This window comes from Pipistrellus kuhlii, unplaced genomic scaffold, assembly GCF_014108245.1.
Source record: "Pipistrellus kuhlii isolate mPipKuh1 unplaced genomic scaffold, mPipKuh1.p scaffold_m20_p_3, whole genome shotgun sequence".
Classification (NCBI taxonomy): Eukaryota; Metazoa; Chordata; class Mammalia; order Chiroptera; family Vespertilionidae; genus Pipistrellus; species Pipistrellus kuhlii.
The window spans coordinates 87,741,848-87,769,531 of NW_023425529.1; the positions used below are offsets into that span (position 1 = coordinate 87,741,848).

The 27,684-nt window shown below is 40.8% G+C and overlaps 1 protein-coding gene across 3 annotated transcripts in view; it reads right to left on the reverse strand.

Moving 5' to 3' along the window:
- The window catches only part of FLT1 (fms related receptor tyrosine kinase 1), a 192,028-nt gene that overhangs the window by 94,272 nt on the left and 70,072 nt on the right, over positions 1 to 27,684 (reverse strand). For 2 of the 3 annotated variants that reach the window (XM_036456250.2, XM_045588476.1), the window contains exons 11-12: positions 11,662 to 11,776; positions 3,915 to 4,023 (exon numbers count right to left, since the gene is read on the reverse strand). In XM_036456250.2, coding sequence (XP_036312143.1) covers positions 3,915 to 4,023; positions 11,662 to 11,776 — 224 coding nt within the window. The remainder of the gene's footprint in view (positions 1 to 3,914; positions 4,024 to 11,661; positions 11,777 to 27,684) is intronic. The other variant, XM_036456252.2, reaches the window with a different exon arrangement.

The following is a 27,684-nucleotide window of genomic DNA, read 5'->3' on the forward strand; positions in this document are numbered from 1 at the left end:
TGTTCCTGTTTCACACTCAGTAATTGCTAACACACCCATAGTCATGCTGAGTGCCAGCCAACAGCAAAAACACACACATCAGAAAAGAAAAGAACCAAATAGGTTTGAGGTCCATTTCCCACATGGTGGGCACTGTCATTGAAGCTAATTTGGTTATCAGACAGCCTCTTAGAAATGATTACCTATTTCTCAGCATCACCCATTTGGTATTCTCTTTTGATCCATAGAAAAGAATAAATAAAATGTCCTAAAATGAGTTAATGAATCTATAGGGATTTTTCTCCTTAATTCATGTTGATTTTTTGTTGTTGTTGCCTGAGTACAAAAACAAACCCAAGAAAGAATTGCCTTCTAACACTCAGAGTGAAAACAAGAAATCTTCCCACACTTAAAGTATCTGTTAATGATTCACAACAAGCATCATCAGCACCAACTAACACTTATCTATTACATGTATCACACCCATGGCTGTTTATGAGGTGTCAAGGAGAGGAATCAGCACTAACTCAGGAGAGAGGAGACACATTCAGCATAGAGTTAGGTGAGTCATCTAGTCTCAAAGGGGGTAGACATTTAGACTTGGTTGGTCAAGCGAGTGAATTGAATTCATGAAAGAGGCAAGCATAGAAATGAATAAGATGAAAGGTGCCTCATTTGTCAGGTGGGGATAAAGAAGGCTTCTCTTCTAATGGAGACTAGTAATAACATTCTCTAAAAAGACAGTGAGTGGTTACTAGAAAGTTTTGCTTTTTCAAATAGTTACCTGGGTACACATAATGGCGCAGTACAGAGTCGAAGCAGTGGAGGGTTCTAGTGACCTTTCATCAGTTTGGGAGGCAGTTGTAAGTTATTATTATACTTTAAGGGGCAACATGATGGAGATGAGTCTCAATAAAGATCCAAATACAGATCTAGATTTAAAGCAGTTAAATTTCAGACAGGTCTTTCAAAGCATTATCTGCACCAGGTCCACGAAGAAACACAGAAAACAGACATGTAAGGTGCATCGTACCGAACATTATTCAGTCTCATCTCTAGTGAGGGCAAGTCTCATGACAAAAATTTGACTAAGAAAAAGATAATTAGTGCAAGCAATAATGTGTGCAAGCAAATGAATCTGTTATCACTAATCTTATCACCAACTAGAACTCTTCAGAACTGGTAGACAATAATTCAGAGAAATTATATTCCAGGAAATGGAAGCTTGATTGGCTGACTTTGTGCTCAGATTAAGGTTAAGGTTCCTGAATTCCTAGAGGAAAATTGGCTTCTAGTAGGTATATTTGAATTGAATTCTCATTGCTTCTTTCTGTGGACAAGCCTTGAGATTTAGGAAAGGTCTCAGCCACTCCATGGTTATTAATTGTGTAAAGTGGTGGGAGGTGAGAGGGAATTTCTGAATTCAGCTGATTAGCTTGACGGGCACCTGTCAGCAACAATACCATGCATGGATATATGATACGACAAGGAGAAACTCAGGGGGACGGAGAGGTGAGCTGTTTGTTGGTGCTGCAGTTCATGCTGGGCACCTTTCCTGGGGGTGCTGAACGATATGGAAATGAGCATGCCATTCCCCTCCACTCTGGGAACATCCGCTTCCAGTGCTACCTTCAGACTCAGGGAGGAGGGGCTCCCTGTCCTGGGCCTGTGGATGGCTCTGACTGGCCGTCTTCTTCACAATGTAAAGTGTTTGTGGGCCAAGTGGCATACCCACCCAGAGTCTATGCTAACCCCACTTCTTGGTCTTTCCTGGGGTCTCTGGGATCCCAGAATTCCCTGTAGAAATTATCCCAAGTCTGTTTCCAGACTGTCTCAGCCTCTTTCCTCTTCTCAAGGTCTGTCCTTCTGATGTCAGACCACTTGTCACGGGGCACACTTCTAGGTCGCAGGGAAGACTGTTCATGAGGGTGTGGACAGAATTTGGATGTCAGGGCAAGATTATCTTCTTTCTCCCTGTTCAGATGCACACCTTTCTCAGTGCCACCTCAAATCCTGGGACATTTTGCATCCTGCTTTCCTCTCAGAGGCTTCCAGCTACACTGTGTAGTACAGAACCCACAGGACCATGTGGCTATTGAGCATTTACAACATGGCTAGCATGACTAGAGAATTTCATTCAAGTCTTTATTCCAATTAATTTAAAAACGGAAGCAGTATAATATTTTTTAAAATGTCAATGACATCTTGAAGTGATAATATTTTGAATATATTGGGTTAAGTAAAATTAATTTCACTTTTTATTTTTAAAAATATGGACACTAGAAAATTTTAAATTACATATATAGCTTACATTATATTTCAATTGGACAGCATTGGCTTACCATTGGTAAATTTGTCCATCACACTACTTCTGTACAAACCTTTGGATACTAGGATATATATATACTTTCTGCTTTGTTTCCTGGGTGTTAAAATGTCTTTCTAGAAAGACAGGGCCTCACTGATATCTCTGCATGTGCCCAGTGCAGAGTTGAATGAGACTATCTAATAGCAGGTGCTGCTAAACTTGTATAAATGTGTTGACTGCTCAGAACAGAACAGGAGTTGCTCAGTCTTTTGTCCTCTAAATCACACATATAGTGGCTATAGATTTTGGGTAACTTGTTTCTAACCAAATATCCAGGACAATACAAACCTTGGTATTTAATTAGTCCAAATCATCTGAGATTGCATCTGTGTGAAATTGCTATCTGAATCCTTGAAAGAAAGAGTTTTCCTACTTGGAATGGATGCAAAGATGATTTCCCTTCCACCTCTCAAATCTGAGAGAACAGGGACTGAAGCAGTCTAGAGCAGCTCTTTCCTCATCTGGGGACCGCAGGGCTAGAACGCAGGGCTAGACGCCTGAATCTCCCCCAGCTCCGCTGCTCTGTGACAGCCTCTCAGGCATCTCCACGGCAGAGGGTTGGCTGACTCGCCAGAGGCTCCCTGTGAGCTGACAGCCCACGTGGTCTCATGAAACCAGACCTGTTCTTTCTTTCTGGAGAACTCCAGGCAAGTACTGCAGCCTGCCTCATGCAGTGCGAAGTTTCCCGAGTTGGCAAACTGCCCAGGCTTCCTCAGAAATTGGGGAGTGTGGAGCCAGGCAATTGTTTTTATACTTTGAGCTACTTACTTCCTTCCTGTACCCATGGAGGGACATAGGGAGTGCCATTTGTGTACCTTGGAAGTTTTAAGATTTGCAGGATGGTCCTATTTAAGGCTAAAAATTCTTAAATGCTACCAAAAAAGAGTACATTAGTTATTGTCAACAAAGCTCAGCTTCAGATTTCTATAGGAGAGCCTCATTTCCCAAAAAGTTAAAATAAAGTTGTGAAACAATTAGCTTTCTGGTTTAAAAAAATGTTATCATATGTATTATAATTTATTTCCTTGATTATTCTTTTTTTAAAAAAAATCCTTACCCTGGACTATATGTTTATTGATTTGAGAGAGAAAGGGAGAAAGGGAGAGGGAAAAGGAAAGAGAGAGAGAGATTGGTTGTTTCCCATATGCGCCCCCCTCACTGGGAATCAAGTCCACAACTTTTTGGAGCACAGGATGGTGCTCTAACCACAGAGCCACCTTGCCAGGGCTCCTGGACTACTCTTGAACAACCACTGTGTGCCAGACCCTGTGGCAGGTACTGAAGGGAATAAAAAAAAATATGACAAGATCCCACATTCACAACCCAGCCTGGGAGCTAGACATCCACAAATGGTTCTGAAAGAGAATTCAGAAAAACTATTCTTTAGAAGATTCAATGATGGTACTATTCCTAAGAGCAAAGATGAAATTATTCAAGTTTAACATTTCTATGGAGTGTTTTCTTTAAATAAAAACCACTCTATGTATGAGTGCACTAAAAGAAACAAGATTTGAAGAGAGACTGAGGTCACCAGGTTGTTTTTGTGAGTATAAGGTATGTAGCTTACCTGTGATATAAAACTTTATGTTTCTTTCCACAGTCCCTACTTTATTGGAAGCCATGCAGGTGTAGATTCCAGAAATTCTAGAGTCAGCCACAACCAAGGAGCTAGCGGTCTACAAAAGAAAAGGAAATTTCAGCTAGTGATAGGACAAAGAACCATTTGAACATCCACCAGCTACGTCTGAGGATTGAAATGATTCAGCTATTTCATTCATTCAACCAAGATAGTAATTGCATAAGTAGTGGTTACCAGAAGGCTCTCCCCTTTCCGAGCTCCAGCAAGAATGGAAAAAATAACAGGAAAGCAGGTCCTCAGGAGACCGGGGGCTATGACATCCGACTGGGACGAGGGCTTCAGGCTTATTTATCTCATGCTGCTGGAGCAACAATTACAGACCTGAGGCTGAGGTGCGGGACTGCACGTCCTACTCTCTGAGCGGTCAGTCCACGTGCATGAGAGCACCAGGGGAGGCGGAGTCCTTTTGTCGCGCTGACCTGAGCTCGTGGCTATTTGGGAACAGGAGCCTTAGCAAGGACAGAGGAGAAGGTTGGCTGAACCATGTCTTTCATGTGCTCATAGAATGTGGCATTGCAGCCCGATGGTGCTGAGGAGCGGCAGGAGAGCTCACTAGGCTATTGTGTGTGTTTGTAAATTACTTCATTTCTCAGTCTGTCAGTTCCTTATCTAGGAAATGAAGATGTAGGCTACAAATTAATACACTATAGTTTCACTAGACTTTAGTGCTGCTATTTGACAAATTAGCCCCTGAAAAGACAATAGGAGTCAAATGTGTATGAATTTTAAAGCACTTTACAAACTTTGATATTTCAAAAGTACTGAAAAACACATTTATACAGCTTAAAGGCTTGCATTGCTATCTTCTTTTAAAGATTAAAAATTAGTTAGATGAAAAAAAATTATTTAGTTTTAAAATCCGACCCAACCTTAAAGAAAACAAAATACATACTATATAGGAAGATACATATTATATAGGAAAAACAAAAAAGTAAGTTTTTCATATTTAAAATTATTTTGAAAATGTTGATCCAATTACTTATAAATGATTGCAGCCTATCTCCTAAGACACAGCTGGCTGGGTTTGAAGTGATAGAGGCTGTGCTGAAGCTTCCAGACTACTGGGGTGTCCTAGCTGAAGGACAGTGCTCGAGTGACCTACAGGCTAAAGTAATTCATGGGCTGAAATGTGACCGTGGGCTTCTCACAGTGGCGAATACAAAACATCTTCACATTTTTCTGAGTTTATAAGTAATGTGCTAGGCACTTTACGATTCTCATATCCCATTCAATAAGGTATTTCTCTCTTTATTCTACAAATTAGGAAGAATAAGACTATATTCCTCACGGTTTAGTCAAGTTCATTGCTCCCAATTTTTTGTAATTTTCACTCTGGTATAGTGAGGATTGCATACATGGCTCCTCTTCTGTTTGTTGCATCTGTTTAATTACACCTACCATATATCCTCTGTGTATTGAAATGATTGGACATAAAAGTATCTACAATATGTGGCATTTTGCATTCAATTTAGCAGATATTTACTGGGCATTGTCCAGATATTTTAAGGGAGACAGGGGTGAATATGACACAATCCCTATTCTTAACCTTGAAGGATATTCTTAACCGCAGAGGTGATAGAGAGGAATGTCCCTACTGAAGATCAAATTCCCATTCCTCTCTTCTGCAAAGGAACACTCCCACGAAGTCAGCTAAAGAGTAAGAATATGAAAGGAGCTCAGGGGCCTCCCTATTTTGATCATTAATCTTTAACAGGTGGAAATAAAAAAATCCTGGGTAGCCATTTCTTTTGAATTATTGCACCTACCACCTCAGAGGCAGTAGTGAGGAGAGAAGCTTGTGAGGTGCCCCCTTCTGCAGAAGCAGCAACTGAGGTAAGAGGCTCCATGACTCACTCAAACATACACAGCAGCACGAACAGACCTGCGTATGCCACATATTATAGATACTTTTATGTCCAATCATTTCAATACACAGAGGATACACGGTATGTGTAATTAAACAGATGCAACAAACAGAAGAGGAGCCATGTATGCAATCCTCACTATACCAGAGTGAAAACTATGTTCAGGTTTGTCTGGCTCCAGTGCGTATGCTCTGAATCTTTATACAGAACTGCTTCTCACCTACAAGTCTTTAAATATAATAGCATAGATTTATTGCTAGAGTTCTATTTTTTGAATTGGGTTTTTCCTCAAGAATACCTCCTTTGGTCAGCAGAGATAAACCATGTAAGCTAAATGCTACATACATGAAAGACCAGTTTCTTTCTTAGTATTTTATATAAGCTGCAAGCTATTTTTTCAATGGATACAGTGTTATAGAGTTTGAAAATATGATTGAGGAATAAAAAAAATTAAAAAGAAAAAGAAACTTGTATCCTATGATCAACTTTACTAAAAACTATCTGATTTCTAGAGTACATCTCTTTTTCCCCCAGAGAATATAACTTAAAACATATTTTGAATAAAAACAAAATCTATCTTTAGCTAAAGTATAAACGTTATAGGAACAGAAAAAAAGCTCAGCTATGAGCTGTAGGTGAGTATACAGTGTCTAGACAGAGAAAGGTAAGTCTCAATGCATGCCTCTTCTGATTTAAAGGGACAGATACATCCCCTGGTGCTCATGTAACTGTTCCAAGAGGGGGGGAAAGTAAAAATAGCATAACAGTTGGAACACCAAATATCAACTTAATACTTTAAAAGACAAAATGCCAAGAATTTGAGTTGTAAAATGTGTTTGAAATTATAATCATTTATTTTATAAGGTACACCAAAAGAAATTCTCCAAGATTTATGCTTGTCTTACTTCTGTAATTAGTTTTCATTTGTCACAACATTGTTTTTCTGTTTTGTTTTTTTAGTTCCGAACCCACACTTTGGGGGTGCCTCTACTTGCCCTGCCACGACCTCAAGAATTTAGACACTAGAAACAGACTCTTAAAGGCCATTCTCTGGTTCTTTTGTATGACTCAGGAATGCTGATGAAAACTGTCGTCAGGGACTGTAAGTTTGGAAGTTATTCATATTCCTTCCTTCCCTTTCACTAAGTATTAGTCACTCACCACTACAATGTGATTTGAGCCTCACGGAATAGAATGGATGGGATGATATGTAATTCAGCCTAATCTTCAGCATTCATTTACAAAAAATCTATATATGGAACAGTGATTTTAATCTCAGAATGTTTCTAATATAGTTTCCTTTTAAGTGTCTCAGAGAGAAATAAAAGTAGACAGGGAGAAAGGTCATGGAAGAATCTAAATTTAACCTAGCGTGGCACATTTGAGCCAAGTGATGGGAAAATGGAACGTGAGAATTAGGAGAAATGGGGGAATGTGTGGGAAATGCAGCACAAGCTGTAATCCTGTGTTCGGCACTAGTGCTCCGTCACGGGTTTGTCCCATACTGTGCACGCATTTCCCATTCTCACCTCAAAACAATTTCAGTGGAAATGTTGCTAAAATGTTGTAAGGATGTCACAGTTCTCCAGCCTCACAGAACTAATGCTGGGATAAGTATTTCCTGTGTGTGTGTTTTTTTCTAACACAGGGCTCCTTCTACTTCCTACTCCATATCTACAGACCCAATTAATAGCCTGGCTGCCCCATTTAAACAATATGAAATCGCCACGTTTGCTATTAGTAACTCCATTGATGACTCACTTTTCACAAATCTAGGCCAAAACTTTCCAGTAAGGAACTGAATTTTATTGTCCCCTGAACCGTTACTTGAATTACATGGGAAAAGCAAAACAAAACAAAGAAAAAAAATTCAAGTCCCTGAAATCGAACAGGTGCTCCAGGGAGCCCTCCACCCCTGACGTGTGGGTGTGCTGCTGGGCGTGCCGCACTACGACCACAGGTATGAGTAACGTATAGTCTGAGGTGGGACCTTACTTTCTTAAAATATACAGAAAGTAAACATTTTAAATGTAAAGAGAAGACCAGCGCAAATCATTCTGAAATAGCAAAACTTCCCTTTGTCATCATAATATGAAAGATAATTTTTCATACACAAAAGATATATTAGTAGATGCTAAAAGTAAAAATGGAAAATTCTTTTGAATTTAAAATATTAAATTAATAATTTACTTAAAGATTGTGTTGCAGTTGCAGCTACCAATAGGATATCATGTATATAAATATACCTATATATCTCAAACTTCGTTTAGAAAGTATCGTGTGTTTTTTCATTGCAAATAATTGTTTAACAAATAGTCTTAATTATGTATGATCACGATCAATTTTGGAATTGCATTAGGGTCTATATGATAATCACCTTCATAACAACAGGGAAATTAGGTAGGGCAAATATTTCTAGCTCCATTTTTTGGAGGAGAAAACACAGGTTCAGAGAGGTGAACTGGTTTGCATGTCTTTATACAGAAAGTGGCAGGAGCTGGGTCTCAGGGCTGGACTGCATGTGGGGTTGCACAAGTGCCACTGGGTCTGGTCTGGAAATCTTTATTTAAAACCTTTGCAACTCTACAAAATTACATGTGAATCAGGGAAGTTCCTTTTCTAACCCTGGTTTTGTTACCTCATTCCCACCATTTCTCACAGTTATTCTCTATGGTAGGGGTGTCGAACTCAATCAGAGAAGGGGCCAAAATCTAAAATCCAGTCTAAATCGCGGGCCGAATGGTTTACTGAACAGTCATAAACTGTCATTGTGATGGAAACGCAGCAGAGTGCAGTGATGACAGCGCGGTGCGGGCCACATTGCAAGGCCTGGCGGGACGGATTTGGCCCGCGGGCCTTGTGTTTGACACATGTGCTCTATGGAGTCAGCTCGCCACTTCATGGGTCAGGCTATTTACAGACCTCACACAGCTTTCTCATTTTCCATTTTCTTTTTTATTGAGTATTTTTGTGGATAGGATATCAAAATAGGGCTAGGAGTTACCACATAAATTAAGTTTCTAAGCTCTGTTTTAATATCCAGCAGTTATGGTCAGGAAAAGGCAAATGCAACTGACACAATCAATGCCATCTGGAAAATTTCTAGTACTTTGTGACAACTAACTGGATTTCTATCTTGAGGCAATTTCCATTTTTTTTTTTTATGTAGTCACAAATTTAACTTTCAAGTTTATAGAATTTCCTCTTTCCTGAGTATTTCACTAAACAACTCTCTCATCAATAGTTACACATCAGGGAATACTTTAAACTACCATTCATTTGTATTAGAAAAAAAAATTTTAAGCCACCTACAACTCCTGTTAGTTATAAAAACATTTCCTGAATCCTTGACTAATGATTGCTGATAGCATCATGCCAGCCGTCACCATTTGAACTGATTTCTGTGTTGGCTTAAGTTGGCAGAGGCCTGGGTTTGGGAACAGGAAGACTCTGGTTTGAGCTTTGCATTTTCCACTTTAAGCTGCATGGCTTTGAATTAATCATCCTATCACCCCAGTTTTTCTTATCTTTAAAATGGAGATAACCATTTTGGTCAGCCTAAGAGTGACATTGACATTAGCACATGTCAAAAAGTGTCACACAGTGAAGAATTCAGATGTTACTTGTTATTATTGTCAAATCCATAGAAAATGATGCCATCTACTTTGTCACCTTCAAGTGCAAAGAATACAGCTCAATAAATAGAAAACATAGACATAATCATTCTCCAGCAGATGGCATTCATAGTAATAGACTACTCCAAATCAAGACATGCAAGTAGAAAAAGACATTTTAGCAAGGGGTTAATATATATATTAACCACTAACCCATGCCTGTAATCACAGTTTTTTAGTGTGTATTTTTTCACTAATTCAATAATAATAATAATAATAATAATAATAATAATAATAAAAAGCCACCAGGTCTGAGATCCACTGATATTTGTTGCATGGTTCACAAAGTGTCAGCTCTGCTAAGGCTTAGCGGAGGTTAGGGGAGTAGAGAATGAATAGTATAGGATGGCAGAAAAGATGCCTTTATTTATTTATTTTTTTGTGGGAGGAAGGGTTGAAGTCTCTCTCTCTCTCTCTCTCTCTCTCTCTCTCTCTCTCTCTCTTTTAAATAAGATATAATTGACATACAGCATATTAGTTTTGATATATAGCATGATAATTTGCTATATATTTGTATATATTTGATAATTTGATAATATATTTGTATATATTACAAAATGATCACCATAACAACTCTAGTTAACACCTGTCACCATATATAGTTACAACTTTTTTCTTGTGATGAGACTTTTAAAACCTACTTTCTCAGCAACGTTCACATATGCAATGCAGTGTCACCACTACAGTCACCACGCTGCACATTATGTCCCCAGGGCTTTTTATTTTATTTTATTTTTATTTTTTAAATATATTTTATTGATTTTTTACAGAGAGGAGGAGAGAGGGATAGAGAGCTAGAAACATCGATGAGAGAGAAACATTGACCAGCTGCCTCTTGCACACCCCCTACTGGGGATGTGCCCGCAACCAATGTACATGCCCTTGACTGGAATCGAACCTGGGATCTTTCAGTCCACAGACTGACACTCTACCACTGAGCCAAACCAGTTTCGGCAGGACTTTTTATTTTAAATGGAAGTTTATACCTGTTGACCTTCTTTACCCATTTTACCCACCCCCATCCTCTGCCGCTGGCAATGACCAATCTGTTCTCTGTATCTATGAGTTTGTTGTTTGTTTGTTTTAGATTCCACAATAAAGTGAGATATTTGATTTTCTCTGATTTATTTCAGCATAATGTCCTCAACATCCGTCCATGTTGTCACAAATGGCAAGATTTCATTTGTTATTATGGCTAAATAATATTCTGTGTATATACACCGTATTTTCTTTATTCACTCATCCATTAATGAACACTTAGGTTGTTACTGTGTCTTGGTGATTGTGCGTAATGCTGTAATGAACACAGAGGTGCATCTATCTTACTGAGTTAGTATTTTCATTTTCTTTAGATAAACACCCAAAAGTGGGATTGCTGGATCACATGGTAGTTCAATATTTAATTGTTTGAGGAACCCCATACCCTTTTCCATAGCCGCTACACCAATTTACATCCCCACCAACAGTGCACGATGGTTCCCTTTTCTCCACATCCTCAACAACACTTGCTATCTCTTGTCTTTTTGATGATAGCCATTCTAACAGGTGTGAGTAGTATCTCATTCTGGTTTTGATTTGCATCTCTTGAGTCAGAGAATCTTGGGATTCTGTGTGTTTGTATACCCTAGTGTTAGTCAGGCTTTGCCTTTGCAAAGACAGAGGGGAAAACAAGATATTTTGTGGAATGGGAGCACTCCATATCAGCTTTTGCTTATTGCTACCCCGCTTTATTTGTGGAAGTGAGTCTCAGTCCTGGTTATATGCCAGAATCTGCTGTGAGCTTTCATGAACCTTGGGCTCCACCCAAGAGATTCTAAAGTAATGATAATTGGGAGAGTATTCGAATATGCAGGTGGGGTTGAGAACCACTGATGTGGACAAGCCTGATGTTCAACAGGCAGTTCCACCTTCTACTGGGACAGTGGACTCATTCCTTGGGACTGGTGAGTGGCTGGAGAATACCACCATGTGAGTGACCTCAGTGCATCTCTCCATGAAGAGGTATCTCAAAATCTTCTTCTCTCTGGACTTTTGTTTGAGCTTTTGAGTGATTTCTGGTCCTAATAAACCCAGAGCAGGGAGCTGAGTGTGTGTTTTAAGAATAAGTATCCCAAAGTTTATTTTTACAAAGAATACCTTATTTTTTCCTTCTATGATTGCCATGCGTTGAGTGATGCTCTCAATTCTGTTTCCTATGATGCTGTCAGGATCCAGGATATAGGACTCTTCGTTATTGGAGCAAAAGTCATACCTATTTTTTAAAAAAGTAAGTCATTACTATGTTGCTTTGCAGCATGGTCCAGACCAAGGTGAAATGAAAATCATTAGACAAGTGCTCAGGCAACAAAAGCACACTTTCCCTTTTCTTTAAATTCCCCCAATATCCATTCTCATAACTTAAAAATAGCAAATATATTTTGCCTGATCTGAAAAACCCACATCAAGGTATCTCCAAACGTCCTTCATATTCTGAATATTAAATATGAAACAAAATGCATAAATTAGAAAATTTAATATATAGATTTTAATTAGCTCCTAGTGGAGGAAATATGCAAACCAGAAAAAAAAAATGAAGTTATGTTAATGAATGGAAACATCAAAGAAATCACATCTACATAAGGCTGGCTGCTAATCAGAACATTCCATTATGCAGGTAACTTTTCCCAGGCTAATTAAGTGCATATGCAAGCACACTTGATGGAGCAATTATTTATTTTTTTTAAATTAATTAATTAATTTATTTTTTACATATTTTAATGATTTTTTTGCCCCCCTCCCTCCCTCCCCGATACCCCCTCCCTCCCCATAGTTTTATGTCCATTGGTTGTACTTATATGCATGTATACAAGTCCTTCGGCTGATCTATTATCTCCCCCAGATCCTCCTCCCCTCCCCGCTGTAATTTGACAATCTGCTTGTTGCTTTACTGTCTCTATATCTATCTTTTGGTTCATCAGTTTATAATGCTCTTTATTATCCACAAATGAGTGAGGTCATGTGGTGTTTCTCTTTCATTGATTGGCTTATTTCACTCAGCATGATGTTCTCCAATTCCATCCAGGTTGCTGCAAATGATGAGAATTCCTTCTTTTTTATGGCAGCATAGTATTCCATTGTGTAGATGTACCATAGTTTTTGGATCCAATCATCTGCTGACGGGCACCTAGGCTGTTTCCAAATTCTGGCTATTGTAGATTGTGCTGCTATGAACATAGGGGTGCATATATCCTTTCTGATTGGTGTTTCTAGTTTCTTGGGATATATTCCTAGGAGTGGGATTACTGGGTCAAATGGGAGTTCCATTTTCAGTTTTTTGAGGAAACTCCACACTGTTCTTGATGGAGCAATTATTAATTTCAGTCTATTTCTTTTCAAGTTTGGTGGTTTCATGGTAAGCTCTTCAACTTCTCAGGCCTCAAGTATCTAATTATAAAATAAGCGTCTGAAGTTGTTTATCTTTGAGATCTATTTTTATTCTAAAAATTCATGAAATCTCTCTCTTATTATTTTGAACTAGCTACTTGAGTACCATTTTAAAGAGAGATTTTGACCTACACTGAATGGCCAGATTATTATGATCTCTGGATGCATAATAATCTGGCCACTCAGTGTATATCCTATATAATAAAAGGCTAAAATGCAAATTGTCCCCTTGACCAGTAGGCAGGCCGGCCAACAGCTCATGTCTCCTCTCCCTAGCCACGCTGGCTGGACCCCACCCATGCATGAATTCACACACACATACACACACACACACACACACACACTGAGTGGCCAGATTATTATGCATTCAGAGATCATAATAATCTGGCCACTCAGTGTATATCTGGAAGTTAGCATGTTTTCTCAGACACATTATTATCAGTAAGCTTCTGTTTTCATATGGTTTGCTATGCATATGAAATATAGTTATTGCTCATTTATTACGTTTTATGTATCCTACATCCTACATGAATAAAAAAACCCAAACAACAAAAAAAAAAGACATTTAAGTCCATGCTGACTGGGCAGTAAACTAGTATCTTAACTGGCCTTGCTGTCAGCTGGTTTTTTCCACTCTTCCAACACCCACCAAACTGCGTCAGACTAACCCCTGCATGTTCTGGTTTTCAGTGAAATCCTTTTTGTTCCAAAAGCTTTAACAACTGGACTGTAGAAATTTCAGGCTTTTTTTTTTGTCTGATGGTCAAGGCCATCCACAGTCTATCCCTACCTGCTTTTCCAAACGTAACCTATAAGAAGTCCTTTGTTCTGGTCAAATTGTGTTTTGTTTAGTTCAGAGTACTGGGCCAGGAGTCAGAGGGGACTTAGGACCTAGTCTTGCCACGACTTCTCCTAACTGTATGACAAGTTTTCTCTTCTGCAAACTAGATATACTTGCCTTGTTAATCTCACAGGATTATTTAAGCATTTTATGGCTTAATTTACTCGCAGACGTTTTGTAAATTAAAGACACAGAGGAAAGTAAGGAGTTATCCTCCCCGTATCACTGGGGTATGCCATGTGCACTCAGATCCCTTCGTCTTCACTCATGTAGCTACCATGGACTAGGCACCCCCACCATCCATAACGTGGTCTTGTCTAACAGCTTATTCTGACCATTGTGACCCCTCATTGCTCTCACTTACCACTCATTGAGCTTATAGCAAGTTCACCTTAAAACATCCCTGGAGATTTAAATACGAATTTATTTGAGACAGTGCAAATAGAGATATATTTTAGGTGCCTCAAAACTGTATCTGTCAGGCTCCCAAGGTTTGGAGAGATGTGCCTGCAGGAGCCTGACTCGATTCCCTGCAACCACCCTCAGCCAGCCATGCCTCTGTTGCCTATGAACTACAGTGTAGATTTTTCTGTTTACTTGCACAGGGACCATTTCTCTGAAGCATTTTTAAAATATATATATATTGTTTTCAGAGAAGAAGAGAGAAGGGGGAAGGACACATCAATGATGAGAGAGAATCATTGATTGGCTGCCTCCTGTATGCTCTACACTGGAGATCAAGCCTGCAACCTGGGCATGTGCCCTGACAGGAAATCAAACTGTGACCTCCTAGTTCATAGGTTGACGCTCAACCACTGAGCCATACAGGCCAGACTCACTGAAACATTTTGTATTGTTACCTTTTGGACTAGAATTTGTGGTGAACAGAAAGTTTGCTGGGCTTTATTTTGTACATTAGAGGCCCAGTGCACAAAATTCATGCATAGGGGTGGGGAGGTATCCCTCAGCCTGGCCTGCACCCTCTCCAATCTGGGATCCCTCTTGCAATCCAGAACTACTGGCTCCCAAGTGCTCACCTGCCTGTCTGATGCCCCTAACTGCTCCCATGCCAGCCTGATGGCTGAACTGCTCTCCCCTCCTGGCCTGATCCCTCTAACTGCCCATCTGCTCTCCCTTCCTCTCTGTGCCTTCAGACCCCGGCGCAGGAGTGCTGAGAGCTGTCTGCTGAGGTCCCGCCCCCATCCTGACATCCTCCCTCCAAGCTGGGTGGCTCAGTGGTCCTGTGTGCACCTCCACTAGGGGGGCCGTCCCTGTCCTGATGCCCCACTCTGGGCCAGGTGGCATGGTGGGCCTGAGGGCGCCTTTGCTGTGGGGGCCACTGTGGCAGGCCTACATGTGCCTCCACTGGGGGGGGGGGCACCACAGCCTGTCCTGATGCCCCCCCCCCGGGTCTGGGCAGCACGGCAGGCCTGCATGTGCTTCTGCTTGGGGGGAGGATGCCCCTGTCCTGACGCTCCCTCCGGGCCAGGCTGTGCAGCGGGTCTGCATGCACTCCACCAGGGGGGCAGCCCCCAGTGGCAGCCTCATGTCCCAGTGGCACAAGTCCCTGCCTCGTCCCTGCCCACCAGCTCCTGTGCGTGTACAGCCTGTTGAACAGTCATGACTGGGACACCGTTAAGACCAATTAGCATATTACATATATATATATATATATATATATATATATATATATATATATATATATATATATATATATATATATATATATATATATATATATATATATAGAAGATTTTAGAGATTTGGGTAGATTTCAGAGATTTTGAAACCAGGAGGATCTTTGAAAGTCCAATTTCCAGGAAGAATGAGGGGATGATCTTAAGGAGCCAAGGGCAGCCATGACTTATGTGAGATGAAGGTGAGAAGATAAAATAAGCGAGCAAAAGGGAAGACAGAAGGGATTGCAATGGCCAGGAGAAAGTTCCGTGGCTGTTTCTCTCGGCCCTGGAGCCAAGGAAGGACTCCAGAGTGTGACCCTATCTAGTCTTCCAGAGAGTTTCCCCTCCTGGGCATGCTGCCGGTGAGACCCCCTCCAGAGCGCCCACTCTTCCTAAGTTGCCATTTAGTGCTTCCGGGCCCCATTGGGCCAGCAGTGGCAGGGGAGCAGGGCCACAGGTACTTACTCGCTCTGTTCTCAGCATTAAGCGAGGGCCCAGCAGGTAATTGGCACCACATAAGCAGGCAGAAACTTATAAATAGGCATGAGATACTGATATGTTGTTTCTAATAAGAGTATTCATTTGTTTTAGTTTATTATTTTCAAATATAGTGATAAAAGACATAGTGTAATGGAACCTCATATATTCACCACCCAGATTTGACTTTTATGATTTTTGCCACATTCGTTTCGTTTATCCCTTATTTCTTCTTGTTTTCTATATTTTAAAGCAAATGCTAGACATCATGTCATTTTTGCCCTACATATTTCTGTGCATATCTCCAAAAAATGCTTATTTCCTAATTTAACAACAGTGTCATTATTACACCTAATAGAATTAGCAACAATTCCTTGATGTTGTTTGTACCCAGTCCAAATGTTTTTAAAATGTCTGCTTTTACAGTTAGAATATAAAATTAAATTAAAAAAGAATTAATAAGGAGTGGCCATTTATTGTTGTTGTTAATCATCACCCAAGGACATTTTCCACTGATTTTTTAGAGAGTGGAAGGGAGCGGGAGAGACAGAGAGAGAAACATCAATGTGAGAGAGACACAGCGATTGGTTGTCTCCTGCATGTGTCCTGACCAGGGCCAGGAATTGAGCCTACAACTGAGGTACAGTACCCTTGACTAGAAGTGAACCTGGAACTCCAGTCTGAGGTCAGTACTCTGTCCACTGAGCCAAACTGGGTAGGGCAAGGAGTAACCACTCTTAAGGAATTTCTGTTAAGGATTTCCACTAGCTAATCTTATAATCAGGTAAAATAAGTGAAAGCAGTTTTCTTTACTAATTAACTCTATTGATTAGTGTTCTCCATTAGTAGAGAAAATGGAACCAAAGAGAAATTAGACACTTTCTCCTTTACTTAAGACATTTTATTGATGAAGCTTTTAAAATCATGTTATTTTGCCCTAGTTTTCATTATTAGTATTATGCATTTTCTTTTCTTCTTGTTTGTTTGTTTTTTGTTAATCCTCACTTGAGGTTTTTCACCCCATTGATTTTTATAGAGAATGGGAGAGAAGGAGAAAGGGAAAAAGAGAGAGAGAGAGAGAGAGAGAGAGAGAGAGAGAGAGAGAGAGAGAGAGAGAGAGAGAGAGAGAGAGAAATGATGTGAGAGATATACATCAATCAGTTGCCTTCGGTACCCACCCTGACTGGGGCTGGGAATCGAACCCGAAGCCCTTCAGTGAGTGGGCTGATGCTCCACTAAGCAACACTGGGCAGGGCACCATTTTCTAGACTGTAACCTCCATACCTTGAGCTAGTATTTGACCTCATATCCTTCACACGCGCTCAATACACATATGTATATGTAATGTATATATGTGCATTACAGGCATATGAGGCTTATGACATGTGTGCACTTCTATGAATACGTGTACACCTATATTAGTCGTGTGTGTACTGCATATTGGGACATCAAACAACAGAAATTCTCTTAATTTCATTCTTTTTCCCTTAAAGAGGAGGAAAAGATATGAGAGGCCTCAGACAAAGATCTTAGTTTCATACTCTTGGTCTTCAGGAAACGCAAAGAAATATGTGAGAGTAAAGCAAGTCTAGGCATTTCCCGAGGGAAATGCAGTCTGCTCTGAGTTCACGAGGGGCTGCCGACCTCTGACCTTCACCCCCACCACTAAGTCTAAGGGCAGTAACGGAGGGCACAAGCCCCAGCGTGGAAACTAGAGACCGGACCATGGCGGCAAGATCCTCCAAACAAAAAGGACAGGTTCAGTGGCTGTTTTCTAATCCGAGGACTGTTATTTTTCCCTCTTTGTAATTGCAACCACAAAAATAGAATGTCATTTAGGAGCCTGACTATATAATAGCACTTGAAAAGAAATTTAGGGGGAGGGGAGTTTGCCTAAGTCTTAAGAATACATCAAGCTCTTAAGGAAGTGGATTGTGCCATGTTTGAAGATGCAAAGATAACCACTGTGCTGGGAACTGTCTTGAGGGGGGAGGAAGCCGAACAACGAGAGGAAAGCCGCGCTCACTCCTGATTTCGCACAGGAAGCCCACAGCACCTCCTGCCAGAGAGAGATAAGAAAGCTCCCAGGCACAGTTCTGGACAAGGCCACCGTTATCAGCTTCAGCTCCACGCTGTCCTCTCTCTGCTCCGAGCCTCCATCCCTTTCCTAATGAGCTTCAGGATCCGACCTCCATGTGCAAGCAGCATGCCAAGTACAACATCATGGAGGTTATTTATAACCATTGAGAGAGAAAAAAGTTTCCGGGGTAAGAGTGTACACTCCATGTCAACTCATCCATTGCCCTAGAGTTGAGATAAATTAGTTTCAGACTATAGATTGATATAAAAAAATTCAAAAAAAGCAGCCAATTCTGCGCCCAGCACATGGCATGGGCCCTGCGTGTGACGTGCCGGTGAGTGTAACTCCGGGCAGGAGCCGTGTGTGGGGCTCTCCCGGCCGCTCTCAGTGAAGGGCCTCTGCTCCCCACACTTATTGGGGAAACACCACCCTCAGGAGATGGAGATGACATTACTGACCCACATGCTTGGGTTGGTTTTCCGGTAGTGGCGAGGAATTTGCCTTGTTCCCTTAATGCTCATAAATACTTGGCTCCTCTGTGAGCAAAGAGAGATAGAGGCAGTGTGGGGCCACAGAAAAAGGCAAAGCCAACACTGGGGTCAGACCGACAAACTTGACAATATTGACTGCTGGTCTTAAGGGGCAAGTTAACCAGCCATAGTTGTAAAAATTATAATACACACCATGCATATTATTCTCTACTACAGTAAGGATTATACTTTCTATGCTCTAGGTATTTCTTAAACACTATCTCACTAATCTGTACAAAATCCTAAAAATGTAGGTACTCTCACTTCCCATTTCATGGATAAAGAAATTGAGGATTACAGAGGTTAAGTAAGTACCCAAGGCTAACCAGCTAAGAAATGGCAGAAGCAGAATTTATCATCAGTTCTGGCTCACTCCAGAATCTGTGCACTTAACCCTTATACTCTAGGTAGTAATATCCATGTACAATCATCATAGGACAAGAAATTGCTTTACTGCATTGTTTCTTTGTATATAGCAACACAAGGCTTGTCAAATATTCACTACACAAATATCATCAGTGCAGTGGCAATTTCAGTCTTTTTTAGCCCTTTTTGCGTGGTATGGTAAACTTATTTCCAAAATCTGGCATACAGCTCTCATCATATGCAACCCGTGTTGCACGTGCAGGGTGTGCCTGGTCTGCGGTGAATTTACACTGGAGCTCATTTTGTCATCCCACAGTTCCTGAACTCAATCCTAGTCACCTTCACAAGCCCAACTCCAGATATACCCCCACAGGGCACGTTGTGATCCCCGGTGCTGTTCCTTAGGTGCTCGATTTGGACAATTCCAACTTTCAGATTTTCTTCATTCCCTGCCTTTCTTCCTCCCCTCCTACCGACGCTGCAGGGGCACTGCTCTTTCTTCAGAGGAGAGGCCGTGGCATCTGATGGAATCAGGAGGAGAGTCCAGCTGGCTGAGCTCAGCCACTGAAAGTTAGTGTCTGTGTTTGCTTTGAAGTGACTCTCTCTTGTGAGAAAACATACTCTGAAGAACAAGGTGAGAGGGTTCAACCCTTCACTTGGCCTTTCTAGAGATTGCCCATCTGTTTAGTGCCCGATATCGAACCAAGACTCCATAATTAAAGTTAGAAAAATCTCATTTCCTAAATGATTTCTAGCAATTCCCTAACCACCCCAATTCTAAAGACTCTACTCTACAGCCTGAATCTTAAGATAAAGAGGTGCTTGTGTGTGTGTGTGTGTGTGTGTGTGTGTGGCGTTTTTCTCCTTTCTCCCTATGATACATGATATTAAGCCAAACTTTCTTTCAAAATCTCTGTTGTCCTAAATTCTGATTCTTGATTGGCTGAGGTAAAACTAGAGCCAGGCTTGGCTCGGAGCTATATATACATATTTAAGGACGATAAAGTCTCACAGTCATGCAGTGAAGCAGGTATTATGATCACAGATCCTTTCAGCAACGAGGAAAACGAAACTCTGAAAAATCAAATGCCTTGCTCAGACTCACAGAGAAAGGAGCAGCCCTGGGATTAGAACCCAGAGTTCTTAACACTCTCCACCAAGTAACCTCCCAAACTTTACCTCCCCACACTTCGCCAGGCGCCTCTGGCTCAGTCACCTGAGAGGAAAGCTCTGGCCCAGCGTCAGACACAGAGAAAGAAGTGTTCGCTTCCAAAGGGAGAAGTGGCGCCCAGTCCTTTGACGGAGAGAGAAGAGGAGAGGAATACTTCATAATTAAATTTTGATGCAAATTTTGGTTAGTTTTGGGAATAAAAATGTTTTGATGCCAAAATTGTAGGAACTCTTGGTCCTCTACTAGTTGATAAATTTTATCATTTAAAAAATTTTTTGCAACAAAATATATCACAATCTTTCTCTTTCCCTGTTGACTTATTTTGTCTGCATGATGCCTGATTGCTATGAGGTAAGGTTGGCCTGTTTATTTTAACTCCACTCATTTATAGCAGGCAGCTCAGTTTATGGAGGCCTCTGGCTGAGGGTGGCAGTGTGCAGTGGTGAGCTGAGCACCCCAATAGCCTATGGCTGCTTATTTGAGCCTGGGCCATTGGCTAGCAGTGACTGTATATATAATTTATAAATACAGCACCTTTACCGGGGGGCAGGGGGCTCTAGATAGCTCTATTGAGTCTTGAGACAATAATTTCCTTCTTTCTTTTTTGGATGATGAAATCTGAGGATTTTTGTGTGGACTCTTATGCGTTTAATGAGATTAAACTGCACGTGCTCACTGTGATTAGAATCTATTTGTAAAGAATATTAAATCATTTCAAGTTAGGAAACAAAGGGGTAGAACAGCAGTAAAGAACACATCGAGGCTGTAAAACACACACACACACACACACACACACACACACACACACACACAAAACCTTTGGAAAAATAGAAAGGAAAGCAAAGCCCACCTGGAAGCTGGCCAGCGGGCGCGGCCAGGGCCGCTGGGCTGGTTGGGGCAGCCACCCTGCAGCCGGGCCTGATGTAAACTTCCCTCTGCTCCTGTGTGCTGTGTCAACACATCACCCATAGCGTGTCTGAGCCATCAGATTAGTAGAATCTGCAAACACTATCTTTTCCCCTCTTCTCACATTCTCTTAAAACAAATAAAACAATATAGGGGAAAGGATGCTGGCAGCAAAAGGTGCAGCGCTGGAAGGAGTGTTTAGACAGAATGGTTCCTGCTTCTTTGCTCCAGGAAAAGGGCCTAGGCTTTCGGGTGGTCACAGGGTCAGGCAGAGAGGATTCTGGCGGAGTGACTTTCTTGTGCAGTGAGAGACCCGGTGATGCCTTGGGGCGCACACTGAAAATTACTTCTTGTCTGAATGGAGCAGGGGGAGTGGAGAAGACTTTTCAGGGATAGGAGGCTTCGGGTCAGCTCCTCGGACAATGGTGGAGGAGATCCAGAGTCCTGCCCACCTCTGTTTAGATAAGAGCTTTTCCGTGAGCGTCTTGGCCTGCAATGCTTCCTGCTCTCGAGGGCCCCATGGTCCATTCACACTAAGAACAAGGCCTCTCTTCCCAGTCTCTGCTTTCCTTCCTCTCCTCGCCTGTTTGCTGCCACCAGGAGCCCCAGCAATCCCCCTACCCTGACTCTGACTCTCTCTTTTACAGAATCTGAGCCAGGACAAGGCAGCCTTTTAGTCCAAGAGGGGTGACCGGGAGTCTAAAGGGGCAGTTATTCACTTGGTTAAAACCAGATATGGGCTTCAAAGAGAACACCTATTCCGTTCATTCATTTTTTTTTTTTTCTATTAATTTACTTATAGGAGACTGTCAGCTGAGGAAGAGTGGATTGATAAACAGTTGTCTTTAGGGAAATGTTAGGTGTGGCTACAAATACCTTTATCTCTTACATGTAAGGAGTTTTAAAGTATTAACTCTATTCCGTGAAGAATATTTCAATATTGTTACATTTTGTTAACATGAAAAGGAAGAGAACAGATTACTTATCTAGTGGTTGATACTAAAACATCCAGAAAGGCTTCTGGGGTAGGGATGGGAAGTCACAATTTACCCTAAGGTCCAGAGATCCTAAAGCTAGTCAGACCTAATTTCAAATCATTATTTAATAACTTTCTAGTTACATAACCCTGGATAGCAAAACCCCCTTGTGAGAATCAGAGTCACAGAAAACTGCTCAGAAGTTTCAATCCTTGAATAGTTCTGCAATTGTTGAATCATGTCACTTTAAATAAGTTCTGTTTGGATGTTATGCATTGGTCACCACTGAAGGGCATTATACCTGACAACCCTCTCCGAGAGCTGTGGCTGAGGAGTTTGTGGGACGAACCCCACACACCAGGAGAGAAGTCATTTCCCTCAGCTCTCAGTTCCCTGAAAGGTTGTACTTCTATACTTCTCTTGGTTTGTTCTTAACTCATGGGTCTCTTATGCTTGCAAATGTCTATTTTATTTCTCTTTCTCACTGGACAACCAGACAGTAAAGCTTGTGGGCCAGTCTCCATACTAGTTTAATGCCATTTTCTCCTTCCAACTAGGCTTGCTCAATTACTTATTGTACTTTTTGTGAATCATCTTGAATTCTTTGGAAATGGATGTGCTCTTAACACGGCCACTCAAAAGATGCTACCACATGTTCCCACACCTTACTGATTCTACTATAGGAGTTAAAAAGAAACAGAGGGGAAATAACTTAAGATCCTTTTGCATCAGCAAACATGAAGTTGATACTAAGTGAGTTAACCTGTGTAACATACTTAGCACAGTGCCGGGCACACAGCAGACAGATGGTAAGCGTTAGCTATGATTTTATTATCTGACTAGATAAGAGCTGTTTAGGAGCAGGGGCTCTGTCTTACTCATCTTTATAACCTTAGGGTCTAGCCAACCGCCGGTGAGCAGTAAAAGAGCACACGTCTCTGGCTCGTGTGACTGCCGGTGAAGAATGAGTCCTGATAATGGCCTGACTGATGTGAACTAAATGTCATGTCAGGCAGCAACCCTGCCATCCATCACTTACCTAAAACGTGCTGAAAAAGGGCACTACTGACCCTCAAATGACCTCACACAGATCCCCTCAACTAAGCACTATGTCACCACCATCAGTGCCTATCCAGTCACAATGAGGAGTGTTAATGAAGACAGGGACTGGATAAGCTCCTCACATCAGTGTCAATATCTGACAAACTGATGGTCAAAGACAATTTCTTTCCTTTTAAAAATAAAATGTTTTTATTGATATTTTAGAGAGAGAGGAAAAGATGTGAGAGAGAAACATCCATTGGTTGTGATCAAACTTGCAACCTGGGTATGGGCCCTGACCAGGAATTGAACCTGTGACCTTTTGGTGCAAAGGACAGCGCTCAACCACCTGAGCCTCATAGACCAGGACAGTCATGGACAATTTTAACTTAGGCAACAGTGCTGACATGTGGAGAAGCATCTTCTGATCTAATAGAATACTAACCAGCAATGGTCTTCTCCTTTCTTCAAGGGTAGGCAAAAATATTGGCTCATAATGACTAGCATCCTGTTAGTCAAGTAAATAATTTGTTCACATACATTCTATTTAAGAAATAAAATCAGCCATGGCTGGTTTGGCTCAGTGGATAGAGCATTGGCCTATGGACTGAGGGGTCCCGGGTTGGATTCTGGTCAAGGGCATATACCTTGGTTGCAGATACATCCCCAGTGGGAGGTGCAGGAGGCAGCTGATGGATGTTTCTTTCCCATTGATGCTTCTAACTCTCTATCCTTATCCCTTCCTTTCTGTAAAAAATCAATAAAACATATTTTTTAAAAAAAAAAAGAAATAAAATCATATCCTCTAAAAGAAGCACAAGATTTAGCTCTGGCTGGATAACTTAGTTGCTTAGAGCATCATCCCAATATGCTAAGGTTGCAGGTTCAAGCCCCAGTCAGGGCACATACAAGAATCAACCAATGAAGACGTAAGTAAGTGAAACAACAAATTGATGTTTCTCTCTTTCTCTCTCAAATTAATTTTAAAAATTTAAAAGAAGTACAAGATTTAGTTCCTTCTGTTATAAGGGAACATAAACATTTATTGAAGAGACAAATCAAATACATGGGAAAGTATCAGAATACAATTGAGCACAGGCAAGTGAATGTTAAGAGCCCTTATTTGTTATAGGCTGAACAACACTTGGGTCAATGACTGATTAGAATTCACAAATGTGAGTAGACCCAGGATATTATAATTTCTCTGATTTCCTAAATAATCTGAAAATTCCATAATTTCTGGTCCCATCTGAATTTCTTAGGAGTAAATCAACATAGTTAGAAGACCAGTTCAGAGATGCAGGCATTTCCTGGGCAAACATTAACCTAACAGCACAGCTCATTCTGTTAGATTGTCATCAGTTTTCTCAGGATATTAGTGTATGAGATGCCACCTCAGAGGGAAGTTGTTTTGAGTCAATAACCCAAGAACAACTTAAAAACACTGAACAACTTTCAGCAAACAAACTTAGCAGTTCCAATGCACCAGCCACTGGACTAAAGACTTCATACAATATGTTACCTCATTTAATTCCCCCAATCAACCTTACAGGGTCAGTATTCTATCTATTAGACAGATCAGGAAACTCAGGTCCAGACTGGTGGTTTATTTTACCAGTCAATGGTAGTAGGTGCCAGAGTGAGGATTCAGGCTTCAGGCTTAAGAGCCCATGTTCTTGAACTATAGATTCTATTGCCTTTCTGCATCCTAATACTTTTAAAATTGGCTCTTGATGTCATACATAGGCTCCTCAAAACATATTTGCTTTCTGGATCATGAGATTTTCACCAAAAATGACTCATTGTAATGTCCAAGTGGTTGTTACAGAAGCAATACTTGTAAAGTCAGATGAAGTGCCTGGTTGTTGATGTGCTAGATGGCCACTAAGTTACAGTCTCTGATATTTCAACCAAGACTGTTTTCCTAACAAGGAACTTGAACTCTCTGTGCCTCATATAGAAAATGGTAATAATCACATTGCTGGCCTCATAGAAGTTCTATGCACATATTAAGCACTTAAAATCCTGCAGATACATGCTTACAAACAGATATATATATATATATATATATATATATATATATATATATATATATATATATATATATATCTCCTAAGCCAGGGGTCCTCAAACTTTTTAAAGTGGGGGCCAGATCACGGTCCCTCAGAGAGCTGGAGGGCCGGACTATATGAACTACTAATTCCTACTGTAACACCTCGGCTGCGCTCACTGCCCAAAAAACCTGGCGGGCCGGATCAGACTCCTCTGCAGGCCGCATGTGGCCCGCAGGCCGTAGTTTGAAGACGCCTGAAGCCATGCAGTCTTCTACAAGCCACAGTCTTCAGTCTTCCATTTGGCTCTACAGAATAAATTCTCATTTTTTATTCCCTCACTTTACTTATCTGAAGACTTTTTTATACAAGAAAGCATTTCTTAATAAGGTGGCAATACATGATCACCTTACATACTTTTAATGATGAGGACAAGACAGATGGAACATTAGGGGCCTAAGGAAATTGGATATTATGTACCCATGTAATTTTTTTTTAAAAGACTGAACAAAAATCCAAGTTCTTGGATTCTAAGGTTTTGATCTTTAGACATAGAAGGCAGAGTTTCAGAGATACAATGCACATATTGTTTACAATGCACATATTCTGCTTAAGAAGTGTCACAGGAATAAGACCACCAATGAGTCTGTAAAAGCCTATCAACCTATAAGAATGACAGGGTGGGACTATGATAAATAGATGGCTGAGTACCTAGGCATTAGCCAGGGATGGCAAGCTGAAGTAGAATGACTGATGAACTCAACTATTCAGCCCTAATTCAAGAAATCCCATATCAGGTCCAAGTGCACCTTTCCTTTTTTTTTTTTTTTCCCCTCCCCCCAATCCAAATCCAATGAACCAGCCAAATTACTCTTCAAGCATGTCTTCTTCAAATCCTCACTCATCCCTATCCCATGCCACTCTGTGCCCCTTTTCATTAATGTTCCAGCACCCACCCACCATCCTTAGGACCCAGATCTTACTTTCTTCAGGGTGCTTCCGCTAAACGGAAGCACTCACCATCTACAGTCCACTGATACCATGATGGTTAATTTATTCAACCAGATTATCAGCACCTTCCATGAAGACTCAGTACAGTGTTATCATGTAAATAAGAATAAAAAGGAATAATAGACAGGGAATCAGAGATTTGGGTTTAGTCTTGAGCTTGCTGTTAACTAGCTGAAAGATGAGGGGTAATTGTTTATCTTTGAGCATCAGTTTCTCACCTATAAAACAGGCTATTATATAAAAAACTCACACCTCTAAAACTCCCTAATTCTGAGTGAATTAGTCATTCAAAGGCATACTGAGGTTGAACTTTGCAGCCTACCTTCTCCTCATTTTGTTCACTCATCAATTGGAAACCCTGTGCTTTCTTTTTCATTTTCTTATAACCTATCCTCTTTATCTCCTCTCCCATGCCTCTTGCCTAAACATCCACTGGGAGCTGAGTGCTTGCTGACCCGAAAATTAATTCTGAGCAACAAATAAGGAAATGGGACTTCACTGCAAAAGATCAAATGCTCCTGCATGGTGAGAAGTCACAGAGAGGGACCGTACTGTTAGGGGAAAGTGCCATAGAAGTGTCAGACCTGCTAACCTCCTAAGGTTTGTCTTGTTCAAATTTGCTCATCCCATTGGGGTTTATACCTGTTTAACAGGTCCACTCCCATCTGTGGGTTTGGGTCCTGAACCAGCTGCAGGTCATCAATGGTTCCCAAAGAAATAGTGAAATTTGAGTCTATTTCTCCCAGTTACTGAAAACTTCTTTCTCCTTTTCTCTCCCACCCTTGGTTCAGCTCTAACACCATAGGTGGATCACTGGTGACAAGACTAAACCCAACAGTTTAGGCCAGTGCTCCCCCAAACCTGTCCTTTAAGGATTTCTGCTCCTTCATCTGGGAACTCACAGGCATAGACTTTGAGAGGTCCCATAGGACACCAATGACAAGTAACTTTCTGAAATGCCAACCTTTAATTCCATGATCTGAAAACACCTGAGAAATAATTTTCTGAGCTTCAGTTTCCTTTTGGGAAAATTGGGGAAATTGGGTCCATTATGTAAAATTATTGATAGTTTAGGGATAATATATGTAAAAGGACACACTGCTTTGACACTAGTAAGGGCACATTGATTAAATCTATTACAGCTATTATCATCAAGTAGAAAATTGCACTGAAGGTTGTAAAACATCATACAAGGCTTTTAGGGAAAGTATGAAGAAACAGGGTTGAAGCTCATTCTAAGGCACTATCTGGGCCTTAGACTAAATCCATAACACCTTTTCCATGTTCTCAATCCACCAAGTTCTGCCTTTTCACCTAAAAGAGCAGGAGGTTACATTAAAACCACAGGCTAGAATCCATATTTCAAGAAACAGTCTACCAAGTCAATGGAGATAGAACTAAAATGTAGATTTTTAAGAATAGGAGCATGTTTTATAAATGATATGTCTTATTTACTTATTACCTAAAGAGGACACTAGTTTCTAGATTCAGCAATGAAAGTGCTTATTTAATTTTTAAAAATCTGTGTATATGGCCAAGAAAAGTTAAGGTGTTCTGCCAAACTTAAGGAATCTTCCAAACTGTACATCACTGCCTTCTGGGATTC